Here is a 12,149-nt window from a genome sequence, read left to right as displayed (position 1 = left end):
ATGAGTCTGTTTGTTCTGCTAAAGGCTGAAGATGAAGAGGGCTACAGGAAGCTCATTGACCAGAAGAAAGACAAGCGTCTGGCTTACCTGCTGCAGCAAACTGATGAGTATGTAGCCAACCTCACCACTCTGGTCTATGAGCACAAGGCAGCTCAGGCTGCCAAGGAGAAAAAGAAGAGGAGAAAGAAGAAGAAGGTGATCATTAAAGCTTTAGAGAAACTTTGCTTTTAGTCATTAAGTACAGGTTTCCTAGACCTGTTTCCAGATCTAATTTCCAGTGATGACTGGTACTGCAGTTTAGTTCCTGGCTTAATCTAAGTCTACGAAACTGTAGAACTGTGTTACTCTGCTGCTGCATATTATATACTGTCATATAAGTATTTTCTGCCTATCATTGAACTCTAGAAAGAAGATGGAGACACTGAAGGCCTTGGGATAATTGGACCTGATGGAGAAGTAAGTATCCAAAACTGTAAAAATCCATGTAGTGGTTGCATTAGGAAAGCAGCTGACAATCTGGCAACTGTTAGTAGAATTAGCAATGGCTGCTATACAAGTAAAGGTCCTCTACTCCCATAGTTTGGCAGTATTATGGAATCGTTAAGATACTTTTGACATGTGACACATAGTTTACCTAGATGTATCGATTACTCATTCAATTTTTCTGAATGATAACTTTAACATAGCTTAGCTTTATAACACACTTAGTGCACATTGCTGATTCATCTGGTCACTATGAGAGGAAATTATGCTGTAAAGCTGTTTGTTGCCTATAGCTAAGCATTTAACACTATAATCCCCTCCACATTTACCACCAAGTTAAATAACCTGGGACTAAACCCATCTCTATGTCAGTGGATTTCAAACATCATGACAAGCAGATCACATGCAGTAATTTAGGGCAGATGTGCCTCATTCTCCCTCAAACTTAGCACTGGAGTTCTACAGGGTTGTGTATTAAGCCCTCTGCTGTACCCATTGTATACACCTACCACCATGACTACCACCATTGTCAAGGTCACTGATGACACTGTTGTGGTGGGCCTGATCTTTGAGAATGAAGCGAATGCCTGCCTGGAGGAGGATCAGCACCTAGAGAACTGATGTGAGGAGAACCACCTCCTGAATGTCAACAAAACAAAGGAATTGATTGTGGTATTTCTGCAAGAAGCAGCAGAGCATCTACCACCCTCTCAGGCGCATGGGTGCCCCACTGGAGCAAGATAAAAGCTTCCAATATCTTGATATCCACACCACTGAAGATTTGTCATGGACCTGCCACATCAGCACCCTTGTGAAGAAGGCCTGTTAGTGTCTTTACCATTTTGGAGGTTTGAAAGACTTTAAACTGCCTTCCACAGTGCTGAAGAACACCTGCACCATTGAGAGGATCCTGATAGGAATCATTACATTCTGGTGTAGGTTCAGCCCCAGGCGGGCAGGATCTCCTGATGCTGGTGCATTCACCAGAGCACATCATTCAAACGGAACTCCCAGCCCTGCACCCTACACAGCCCTGTCTACAGCAAGCAGTGCTGGACTAGTGACAGACATCCCAACAATGGACTCTTCCCTCTTTCACAGTCAGAGTAACATTTCCACTTCCTGAAAGTCAGCACAGAGAGAATGAGGAGGACCTTCTTCCTCCAGGCTGTTCGGGTCCTCAGCCATGACGACATATAGGACAATTATGCATACACTTGTGTACTAGTGTCCAAAACCCATACATTCCACACGCAATAAATTCCTCTGCATTTATTAATATTAATGATTCATTTATGAATATTATTAATATTAATAATATGCTATTTATTAACCTCTTTCCATCTAACTACCTTCTGCTCATTTGCATGTCTTTAATTTTATATATCTGTAATTCTATTTTAATTTATCCTTTTTTGCATCTTATTCATTCTATTTTACATTTTGTATATACTGTTTTACCCGGCAATGTATACAAGCATTTAATTACATGCTGTACTGTGTATTAGAGGTCTGTGCGGGACTGCTTTTTTAATCCCGCTCGCGCTTGTTTTAGTCCCGCTCCCGCCCACTCCCGCCAAAAAATCGTTTGTTTTAATCCCGCTAACGCCCGCTCCTGCTTGTTTTAGTACCGCTCCCGCCCGCTCCGGCCAAAAAATCGCTTGTTTTAATCCCGCACCCGCCCGCCACATACACATTTCTGTCGCCCCCGCCATTTCGGTATAAAAATGATGCACACTTCATGTTCACGTGATCAGTTGCTTAGCCAATATTTTGAATTAGCTTATTCTTCGGGTGGGACTTCGGGTCTTGGGCGGTGAACAGCCAATCCACAACAACCAGGAAGAGGGAGAGTGACATGGTTGGAGGAGACACGCGTCTGGACATGTAGCGTCAGATACCAGCAACGCCGCGACCAGCAGTGGTTGTAACAGCTTACTTACTGAATGATTAGTTGTGCATGGAAATCATTGCATTGTTATTATTATAATTTTCTAGACTATTTATTAGTTTGTGGGATTTTTCTACATGTATATGCGGTCCCGCTCCCGCATCACCTGGACTAATTAAACTCCCGCTCCCGCAAGTAACAATTAAATTCTGTCCCGCGCCGCAAGATATTCTGACGGGTCCCGCGGGAGTGCAGACCTCTACTGTGTATGACAGTCTGGGTGATAAATTAATCTGGATTACATTTTTTAAACAAGGCACACAAAGCTGAGTTAGCTACCATTCTAAAGCATCTTGCCCCAACATTGTTTGTTCCTGTAGCCCATAGATGAGAGCAGTCAGATGAGCGAACTCCCTGTCAAGGTCATTCAGACAGAGACAGGGAAGGTGCTTCAAGGCACGGATGCCCCCAAGTCCAGCCAGCTGGAGGCCTGGCTTGAGATGAATCCTGGGTGAGATGTTTTCACTTCATCAGCCCCTCCCTTTTTCACTCCCCCATACGTTAGCTGTCTAATTTAGAACTATTTTGTGTAATAATCCGTATGCAATAACTAATTCCACATTTATCTATTAATTAATTTCCCATTAATTTCAGTCATCTACCTGTAGTTTATTTCAGAGTATTTGAAAAAAAGGAAAGATAGGTTGGAAGGGTTGAAGGTCAGAACAAGGGTCCCTTTGAGGCCAGAGCCAGACATTTCGCCATTTCTGGATAAATACATAAATGTTCAAATCCTTCTGATCACAGCTACGAAGTTGCTCCGCGGTCAGACAGTGAAGAGAGCGGCTCTGAGTTTGAAGAAGAGGTGAGTGCTGTCTACACCCCCACCACCCTCCCAACCCCGCTGAAGTCTAAACATTACAACATTTGATAACTGCATGCATACGCCACTGTACTTTTGTTCATGTCCTTCCAACGACTCCCATTAGCCACTTCTCAATAGCTTTCATTTTAGCCAGCTAGGTTTATTCTTGCTGGAATCGGAGGATTGCACTGACATTAACTGTCGTCTTCGCCTACCCAGGATGAAGAGGAGGTGGTCTCCAGAGCAGAATCGGAAGAAAAGAAAGTCATTGATCCCAACAGTGACGAGGTGTCTGAAAGAGCTGCCAAACACATAATAGAGTACGCGGCCTATTTTTGCATCAAAGCTAAGACCTCTCGGATCGCCCAGGGGCGATTGTGTCTTAACGACTGCTGTTTTCACCATGTATTCTTTATTTGTCTCTTAACATTTGCTTGTTTTTCATGTTTTGTTCACTGAGCCAGTCTACCGTGTAACCTATCTGTCTGCTGTCTGCACACTGATCAATGAGTGCATGCTGTAGGGGGAAAGCTAATCTCAAACTGCGCTATTCTGATCACTCAGACAAACATGATGTGAGCTCACGCTTTCTCTCATTGCTCTCCATAGGTCAGCCAAGCAGGACGTGGACGACGAGTACAGCATCCAAGCAGACAGCACCAGCTCACAGTCCTACTATGGAGTAGCCCACGCTGTCATTGAGAAAGTGGAAAGGCAGTCGTCCCTCCTGATCAACGGGACACTCAAGCAGTACCAGGTAAAGAGCTGCAGAAAGGCTTTTGCCATATCTTGGCTAACCTATGCTCCAGTAGCTCAACTGACACCATGTTCATGGGTTCTATACCCAGGGAGAACACATTCTGTCATACTGAAATATGTAAGTAGCTCTGGAAGGAGAATTTGCCAAAGACTTTCCAAAATGTGAACGGAGCTGGCATGGACAGCAAACTGGAGCTGTCTCATCACTTTTTACAAAAGAGAAAAGGAGAATTTCCAGTACATATTTCCAGTACATATTTTGGCTTACAACTACCTCCACTACTTCGACAACTGGTTGTGGGTGTCACTGAGTTGTTTCACATGTACATGGGGTGACGGTGGGTCAGCCACTCAAAAACATGAAGTCAACAGCAGTTTAGAGTTGTAGTCTCTTAGGGGTGTATTCACTTTTGTTGCCTGTGGTTTAGACATTAATGGCTGTATATTGAGTTATTTTGAGGCAAGAATACATTTACACTGTTATATAAGCTGCACACAGACTACTTTTCATTGTGTCAAAGTGTAATTTTGTCAGTGTTGTCCCATAAAACTATATATTTAAATATCTTCAGAAATGTGATAGTCACTTTTGTGATACATTGTATATATAATATATACACTCACCGGCCACTTTATTAGGTACACCTTGCTAGTACCGAGTTGGACCCCCTTCAAAACTGCCTTAATCTTTCGTAGCATAGATTCAACAAGGTACTGGAAACATTCCTCAGAGAGTCTGGTCCATATTGACATGACAGCATCACGCAGTTGCTGCAGATTTGCTGCAGATTTCGGCTGCACATCCATGATGTGAATATCCTGTTCCACCACATCCAAAAGGTGCTCTATTGGATTGAGATCTGGTGACTTATTGTTGTGTTCAAGAAACCAGGCTGGGATGATTAGCTCTTTATGATGTGGCTCATTATCCTGCTGGAAGAAGCCATCTGTGGTCATACTTACCTGGCAGGGGTGAGACCATGATCAGGAAGGTGGTTCGCCCAAGGTGAGGCTCAGCCATTGCACTCAGGCTGTGCTGACCCTTGCGAATTCTCGACTGCATAATTTCTGGTAGTGGGGCACTGCGTTCGCGCTCTCCCCTGATTTTTTACTGCATTTCGTTGCTTTGTACCTGTGACATATGCAATGACAATAAAGTTGAATCTATCTATCTATCTATCTATCTATCTATCTATCTATCTATCTATCTATCTATCTATCTATCTATCTATCTATCTATCTATCTATCTATCTATCTATCTATCTATCTATCTATCTATCTATCTATCTATCTATCTATCTATCTATCTATCTATCTATCTATCTATCTATCTATCTATCTATCTATCTATCTATCTATCTATCTATCTAACTAACTAACTAACTAACTAACTAACTAAAGGGATGGACATGGTCAGCAACAGTACTTAGGTAGGCTGTGGCGTTGACACGATGCTCAATTGGTACTCTTGGGCCCAAGGTGTACCAGGAAAATATTCCCCACACCATTGCATCACCACCACCAACCTGAATCATTGATACAAGGCAGGAGGGATCCATGCGTTCATGTTGTTGACGACAAATTCGGACCATCCGAATGTTGCAGCAGAAATCGAGACTCATCAGACCAGGCAATGTTTTTCCAATCTTCTATTGTCCAGTGGCACCCAGTGTGGTCTTCTGCTGCTGTAGCCCATCTGCCTCAAGGTTTGACGTGTTGTGCGTCCAGAGATGCTCTTCTGCATGCTTCGGTTGTAACGACTGTTTATTTGAGTTACTGTTGCCGTTCTATCAGCTCAAACCAGTCTCCTGTGACCTCTGGCATCAAGAAGGCATTTGTGCCCACAGAATTGCTGCTCACTGGATATTTTCTCTTTTTTTGGACCATTTTCTGTAAACTCTAGAGTTGGCTGTGCGTGAAAATCCCAATAGATCAGCAGTTTCTGAAATACTCAAACCAACCCGTCTGGTACCAACAACAATGTAACGTTCAAAGTCATTTAAATCACCTTTCTTCCCCATTCTGATGCTTGTTTTGAACTGCAGCAGATCATCTTGGCCATGTCTACATGCCTAAAGGCATTGAGTTGCTGCCATGTGATTGGCTGATTCGACATTTGCGTTAATGAGCAGTCGGACTGGTGTATCTAATAAAGTGGCCTGTGTGTGTGTGTGTGTGTGTGTGTGTGTGTGTGTGTATACAATATATATATATATATTCTATATAATGTAAATGCTAACACTTTCTGCAAACATGGATGCCGCTTCAGTGGTGCATCTGTGAAAGTCCAAACATTTCTTCTCCCAATTCTATATTTTAGTCACATGCAGAGAAATTAATATCAAATTAATGTCTGGTATAGTCAGTCTGTGCTGTGTTAAAAGTCAAGGTTTTGATTTAAGTACCAATTTAAGGTTAACGATTTTACATTCTCATTCTGATTATTTCCTGATTGCTCAGATACCTTCCTGATTAGCATTTTGGATTCGCTTGGATTCTGCGATTTAAGAGTGCAAGGCTTTCTACAGTTCTGAAAAGAACTGAAAAAAATATGATTGTGCAACCCATTCAGAATTAATGTTTAATTGCTCATGTATCACTTTTCTAGAACACTAATGTGTGTATAATTTTTTATTCCTGTTGTTTAGGTTAGAGCCTATAATTATTTGCAGTACTAGGTAATGGCTTTGATTCCTGTAGTTTAGCAGTCTGGTTCAAGGGTATCTCCAATTCTGACCTATCTAGGATGCATTCTGTGAACAGATGGCAAAGCACTTTATAAGTCGCTCTGGATAAGAGTGTCTGCTAAATGCCCTAAGTGTAAATGTAAAGTAATGCTTGTCCTCTCTTGCCGGGTAGATTCAGGGGCTTGAGTGGATGGTGTCCCTGTACAACAACAACCTCAACGGCATCCTGGCCGACGAGATGGGTCTGGGCAAGACCATCCAGACCATTGCCCTCATCACCTACCTGATGGAATACAAGCGGCTCAATGGCCCTTATCTGATTATCGTGCCACTCTCGTGAGTCTCTCGCTGACGTACACTGCACGATCGGCCCACTCACACAGGAGCTGAGAGTTAGATTATATGGAGCATAATGAAGGGCTTAGGTGGCCAATAAGAGGATTTGAATGGTCCATTAGGTATTAACACAGTGTTGAACATGGCACTGGCAGATGAAGATCAATTATTCTGATGAGTTAAAACTAGTCATGAATATTAATAAGATGTTAGGAGAGAAAATTTTTCTATAATGGTCTGAAATTTGATGAGCAGCTGTAAAATGATGTAGTATATTAAATGATGTCGGTAGCATGTCCGCTCAATTAAGCATAATTTATTTGATACTGGAGCTTATTTTACCACATCTGTTTTATTTATTTTAATATTTAAAGTTTATTTCAAAGTATACATTAAAGTTTAAATAATTTCAATTTACTAGAAGTGTTTGGATGACACTTATTTTGAATGTTTTTTTTCAAATCGAACAGGAGTGTCATTCCAAAGTTTAGCTTTATGAAGTTGTGAATAGTATTGCTGCTTGAGTGCCCCCGTCATGAGATTAGCAAAGTCTTCGTAGTCTCACCACCAAAATAGCTCCCCATCAAAATGGGCTACTCTCACGGCTCATTGCCCGTCTGCTGCTAGAGCACCGGGGGGTTCGCTGTCTCGATTGATCTGCTTAGAGGCCTCAGCACCAGTCGGGGCTGTCTTCCTTCCTTCCAATCTTCATTCATTCTGACCCCCTATCAGACTAGCAAGATAACGTCTTTCTACACACTCACTGAATGAAGTTTCTCATAAATTGATTATAGTAATTGATGATGTATTGATTATATTATTTTCCTTCCTCGTAGGACTTTGTCCAACTGGGTTTACGAACTCGATAAGTGGGCACCATCCATTGGTAAAATTGCTTACAAGGTCAGGATTAATTTTTCTTTCTTTGTGGGCGATGGGGAAATATGAAATGACCCGTAGTGAGTGACACAGACGATGTCTTATCTTGCTTCTGGTCTCAGGGGACGCCGTCCATGCGCCGCTCCTTGGTGGCACCACTGCGCAGCGGCAAGTTCAACGTGCTGATCACCACTTATGAGTATATCATCAAAGACAAGCACATCCTGGCCAAGGTGAGAGACGTCCGGTGGCCCATTGTACAGCCCCACCAAGTCATTCCCTCCCAAAATCCTTTTAGCTTTCCATTACGGATTTTTAGATTATTAAAGATTTTTTACTCTTACTCAGACAACAGTAGTATGGCACTGTATTTATTGACAGCTTTAACATTTAGAAGTAGCTATAAATATAGGTAAGCTAAAGTTCACGGCACATATTTTAGAACTATACATAAAAGTGACTTGTATCTCATTTATGGATGTACTATGAATTGTTGCTGATGATAAACAACTAGTGCTGTTAATTCCGGGTGCCGCGATTAAAAGTCCTCACCAGGATTTTGCTCAGGCTTCCTGGATTGTGTTGATTCCACTAATTTTACCTGGATTGCTAATTAGAAAATCTAGCAAGCTTGAGCGAAATCCTGGTGAGGACTTTTAATCATGTCACCTGTAATTGACAGCACTATCAACAACCTAAAATGTATTTTACTACTGGTTCTGAGAGTGTACCACAGAGTGTACCACTGTGTGTGTCATTAAAACTCATGCATTTCCTCTGCTTGTCCCATACTCCCTCTCAGATCCGCTGGAAGTACATGATTGTGGACGAGGGCCACCGGATGAAGAACCACCACTGCAAGCTGACGCAGGTGCTGAACACGCACTATGTGGCGCCCCGGCGTCTGCTGCTCACGGGCACACCGCTGCAGAACAAACTACCCGAGCTCTGGGCCCTGCTCAACTTCCTGCTGCCCACCATCTTCAAGAGCTGCAGCACCTTCGAGCAGTGGTTCAACGCGCCCTTCGCCATGACTGGAGAGAGGGTGAGATGTTCCCTTACTTCTAGATGGCACTTCTGGTGTCTTCACTTGGAGACTAACATGATAAGCCAAGCAAGTTTGTGAAAGGTTAGAGAGGTACAGTGTTAAAATGTACAATATGAACCTGAGCGTAGCACGAACTAGTAAGAGGTCATGTTCAGTGGTAGCTCAGTCTTAAGATGCTCGAGTAATTGAAAAGTTGCAAGCCCAACCATCATCAGTTCCCTTAACCATAAATTGCTCAAATTGCTCATTGCATTCAGGCATAATTGTAAGGCACCTCGACGATAAATGTTTGCGTCCTTATGTCCCTGGTGGGAATTTACAGGTGGATCTGAACGAGGAAGAGACAATACTGATCATACGCCGTCTTCACAAAGTGCTCCGTCCCTTCCTGCTACGTAGACTGAAGAAAGAGGTGGAGTCTCAGCTGCCTGAGAAGGTGATACATGAATAGATATGCTTTAGATTTGATTCACGCATTAGTTTAACGATTGAACTTTCATTCACAGCAATTAGTAGTCTAGTATTTTCTTAAATATCCCCTATGCATTGCAGGTGGAGTATGTGATCAAATGCGACATGTCTGCTATCCAGAAGGTCCTCTACAGGCACATGCAAGGAAAAGGCATCCTGCTTACGGATGGCTCGGAGAAAGACAAGAAGGTAAAGGGACAATGGGCAAATGTGAAAATGGGTAGGCCTTGCTTCGCTCTGGTTGCTGTGCAGTGAGATTAAGAGATTATTTTGCCTTTATCCTCCACAGGGTAAAGGTGGAGCAAAGACACTGATGAACACCATCATGCAGTTGAAGAAGATCTGCAACCACCCTTACATGTTCCAGCACATCGAGGTGAGTGCCAGCTCGTAGACAACAGAGGGCCTTATAGTCCACCGGCAGAATGGCATGTGTGTTTTAAATGTCTTAATCTTGGCAGGCCCAGTCAACTACACATATTGTATTTTATGTGTCCCTTTTCAGGAATCCTTTGCCGAGCACTTGGGTTACCCAAATGGCATTATCAATGGGTGAGCAGTCTTTAAATTAAATCAACCCTTGCGTAACTTTGGAAATGACCAAAGGGGATTAGTTATGACCTGATTCGTACATTCATCACAGAAAGTCCCACACAGCCAGCTTTAGGCTTTGAGTGTAGAGAGAGATTTCCAACTGGGAAATGTTTATTTTTTCCTCCTCTGTCAGGCCGGACCTGTACCGCGCTTCAGGGAAGTTTGAACTCCTGGACCGGATCCTGCCTAAGCTGCATGCCACCCGGCACAGAGTTCTGCTCTTCTGTCAGATGACCTCCCTGATGACCATCATGGAGGACTACTTTGCCTACCGCAACTTCCTCTACCTGCGACTAGATGGTGAGCTAGGTGTTTTCGGTGTCATCCACTGTTTGTATGCTTTACAAATAAGAGAGAGAAAAGAGACTGATATCTTTTAACAAGGATTTTCAATGAAGACCTGCCGAGAAACAGCAAAGAACTTGAGGAACGTGTTTCCACTGTGGTTCTTTAGTATTTGGTTGTTTTTACTCATTTGGTCACACCACAATACAGGTGCTGGTCAACGAATTAGAATAATTTGAAATAGTGCAATTATGAAATTCTTTGAATGCATTTTTTGTGCAGAAAGCAAATCAGGTGTTCACCGCACCTGTCCTACTCGTTAGACTAATCACAGAACTCATTACCTGTAAAAAAATTTGCTCAGCTGAGCTTTCCAAAAGGCCCATTTAGGCCATTTAACTGTGACACTGTTGTTTTATTGAATTAGAATAATGGAGAAACCGTTTCATTGAATTAGAATAAATGCTCGAATTTTTGTTTTCTGTGAAGTGTTCATTGTGCAGTATAAAGTCAGGGTTGAGTAGAATTTCTAAGTTGTAAAATCAATCATGGGTAAGCAGCGTGACCTCTCAACCGGAATAGTGGCTCAAATTCAAGCCCTTTGCCAACAAGGCTTGACCCAAACTAAAATTGCTGAGCAGCTCGGCATCAGCCAGTCTTCCGTCTGCAAAGCTCTCAAGAAAAACTGCAGCAAGCGCACCAACTGTTCCGGCGTCTGAAAAACTTCTGCTCGCGACAACAAGCAGCTGAGAAAGATCGCAGTCAGCAAACGGTTCAAGTCCACTTCCGAGCTCACCGACTTGTGGAACAAGCAGACCGGCGCTGACGTCTCCAGATCAACCACTTACCGTCGTCTGCGCGAACTCGGCTTCAAATCTCGCTGCCAAATCTCGTAAAACCGATGCTGAACAAGAAACAAATGGAGAAACGGCTGAAGTGGGCCAAAGACACGGCGAGTGGACTGCTGAAGACTGGCAGAAAGTGGTCTTCAGTGACGAATCATGCTTCTGCATCTCCTTCGGTGACCAAGGTCCTCTTGTCTGGCGTCGTGGTGGTCAAACCTACAACCACGAGTGCGTGAAAAGATTCGTCAAGTTTCCCCAGAGCGTTATGGTCTGGGGATGCATGTCCGCTCGAGGTGTAGGGAAACTCTGCTTCCTCAAGAAGACTGTCAATGCTGCCGTATATCAAGATGTTCTGGAAACGTTCCTGTTTCCGACTGTTGAGGAACAGTTCGGCGAAGAAGACTTCATATTTCAACAGGATCTTGCACCGGCTCATGCGGCAAAGTCGACCAAAGATTGGTTCACTAAAAAACAGCTTGAAGTTTTGGCATGGCCGGCCAACTCGCCTGACCTCAATGTCATTGAAAACCTTTGGGCCATCATCAAGCGGAAAATTCGCGACAGAAAGCCTACTACGCTGGACCAACTGAAGCAGAACATCGCCACTGCCTGGGAAGCTGTTAGTGCGGAAACTTGCAAAAAGCTGGTCAAATCAATGCCGCAGAGACTTTAGGCAGTCATACAAGCCAAGGGGGCAGCCACAAAATACTGAGAAAGTGATGATTGTAATTGTAATAAAAATTATTCTAATTCAATGAAACGGTTTCTCCATTATTCTAATTCAATAAAACAACAGTGTCACAGTTAAATGGCCTAAATGGGCCTTTTGGAAAGCTCAGCTGAGCAAATTTTTTTACAGGTAATGAGTTCTGTGATTAGTCTAACGAGTAGGACAGGTGCGGTGAACACCTGATTTGCTTTCTGCACAAAAAATGCATTCAAAGAATTTCATAATTGCACTATTTCAAATTATTCTAATTCGTTGACCAGCACCTGTACTTCATA

General features: G+C 43.0%; 1 protein-coding gene and 1 pseudogene across 3 annotated transcripts in view; both read left to right on the top strand.

Moving 5' to 3' along the window:
* Window positions 1–12,149, top strand: part of smarca2 (SWI/SNF related BAF chromatin remodeling complex subunit ATPase 2) — a 41,624-nt gene that overhangs the window by 15,423 nt on the left and 14,052 nt on the right. For 2 of the 3 annotated variants that reach the window (XM_077000859.1, XM_077000858.1), the window contains 15 exons: window positions 25–195; window positions 406–456; window positions 2,755–2,885; window positions 3,182–3,239; window positions 3,459–3,559; window positions 3,849–3,996; window positions 6,859–7,022; window positions 7,859–7,925; window positions 8,024–8,134; window positions 8,704–8,946; window positions 9,272–9,385; window positions 9,502–9,609; window positions 9,710–9,796; window positions 9,926–9,972; window positions 10,148–10,314. In XM_077000859.1, the coding sequence (XP_076856974.1) occupies window positions 25–195; window positions 406–456; window positions 2,755–2,885; window positions 3,182–3,239; window positions 3,459–3,559; window positions 3,849–3,996; window positions 6,859–7,022; window positions 7,859–7,925; window positions 8,024–8,134; window positions 8,704–8,946; window positions 9,272–9,385; window positions 9,502–9,609; window positions 9,710–9,796; window positions 9,926–9,972; window positions 10,148–10,314 (1,768 nt within the window). Of the gene's footprint in view, window positions 1–24; window positions 196–405; window positions 457–2,754; window positions 2,886–3,181; window positions 3,240–3,458; window positions 3,560–3,848; window positions 3,997–6,858; window positions 7,023–7,858; window positions 7,926–8,023; window positions 8,135–8,703; window positions 8,947–9,271; window positions 9,386–9,501; window positions 9,610–9,709; window positions 9,797–9,925; window positions 9,973–10,147; window positions 10,315–12,149 lie in introns of those variants that run through there. The other variant, XM_077000860.1, reaches the window with a different exon arrangement.
* LOC143511073 (U1 spliceosomal RNA) lies at window positions 4,954–5,101 on the top strand (annotated as a pseudogene).

The sequence above is a fragment of the Brachyhypopomus gauderio genome, chromosome 3 (assembly GCF_052324685.1).
Source record: "Brachyhypopomus gauderio isolate BG-103 chromosome 3, BGAUD_0.2, whole genome shotgun sequence".
Lineage (NCBI taxonomy): Eukaryota > Metazoa > Chordata > Actinopteri > Gymnotiformes > Hypopomidae > Brachyhypopomus > Brachyhypopomus gauderio.
Note: the sequence above shows the minus strand (reverse complement) of the source record. Positions and strands in the feature narration are given on the sequence as shown.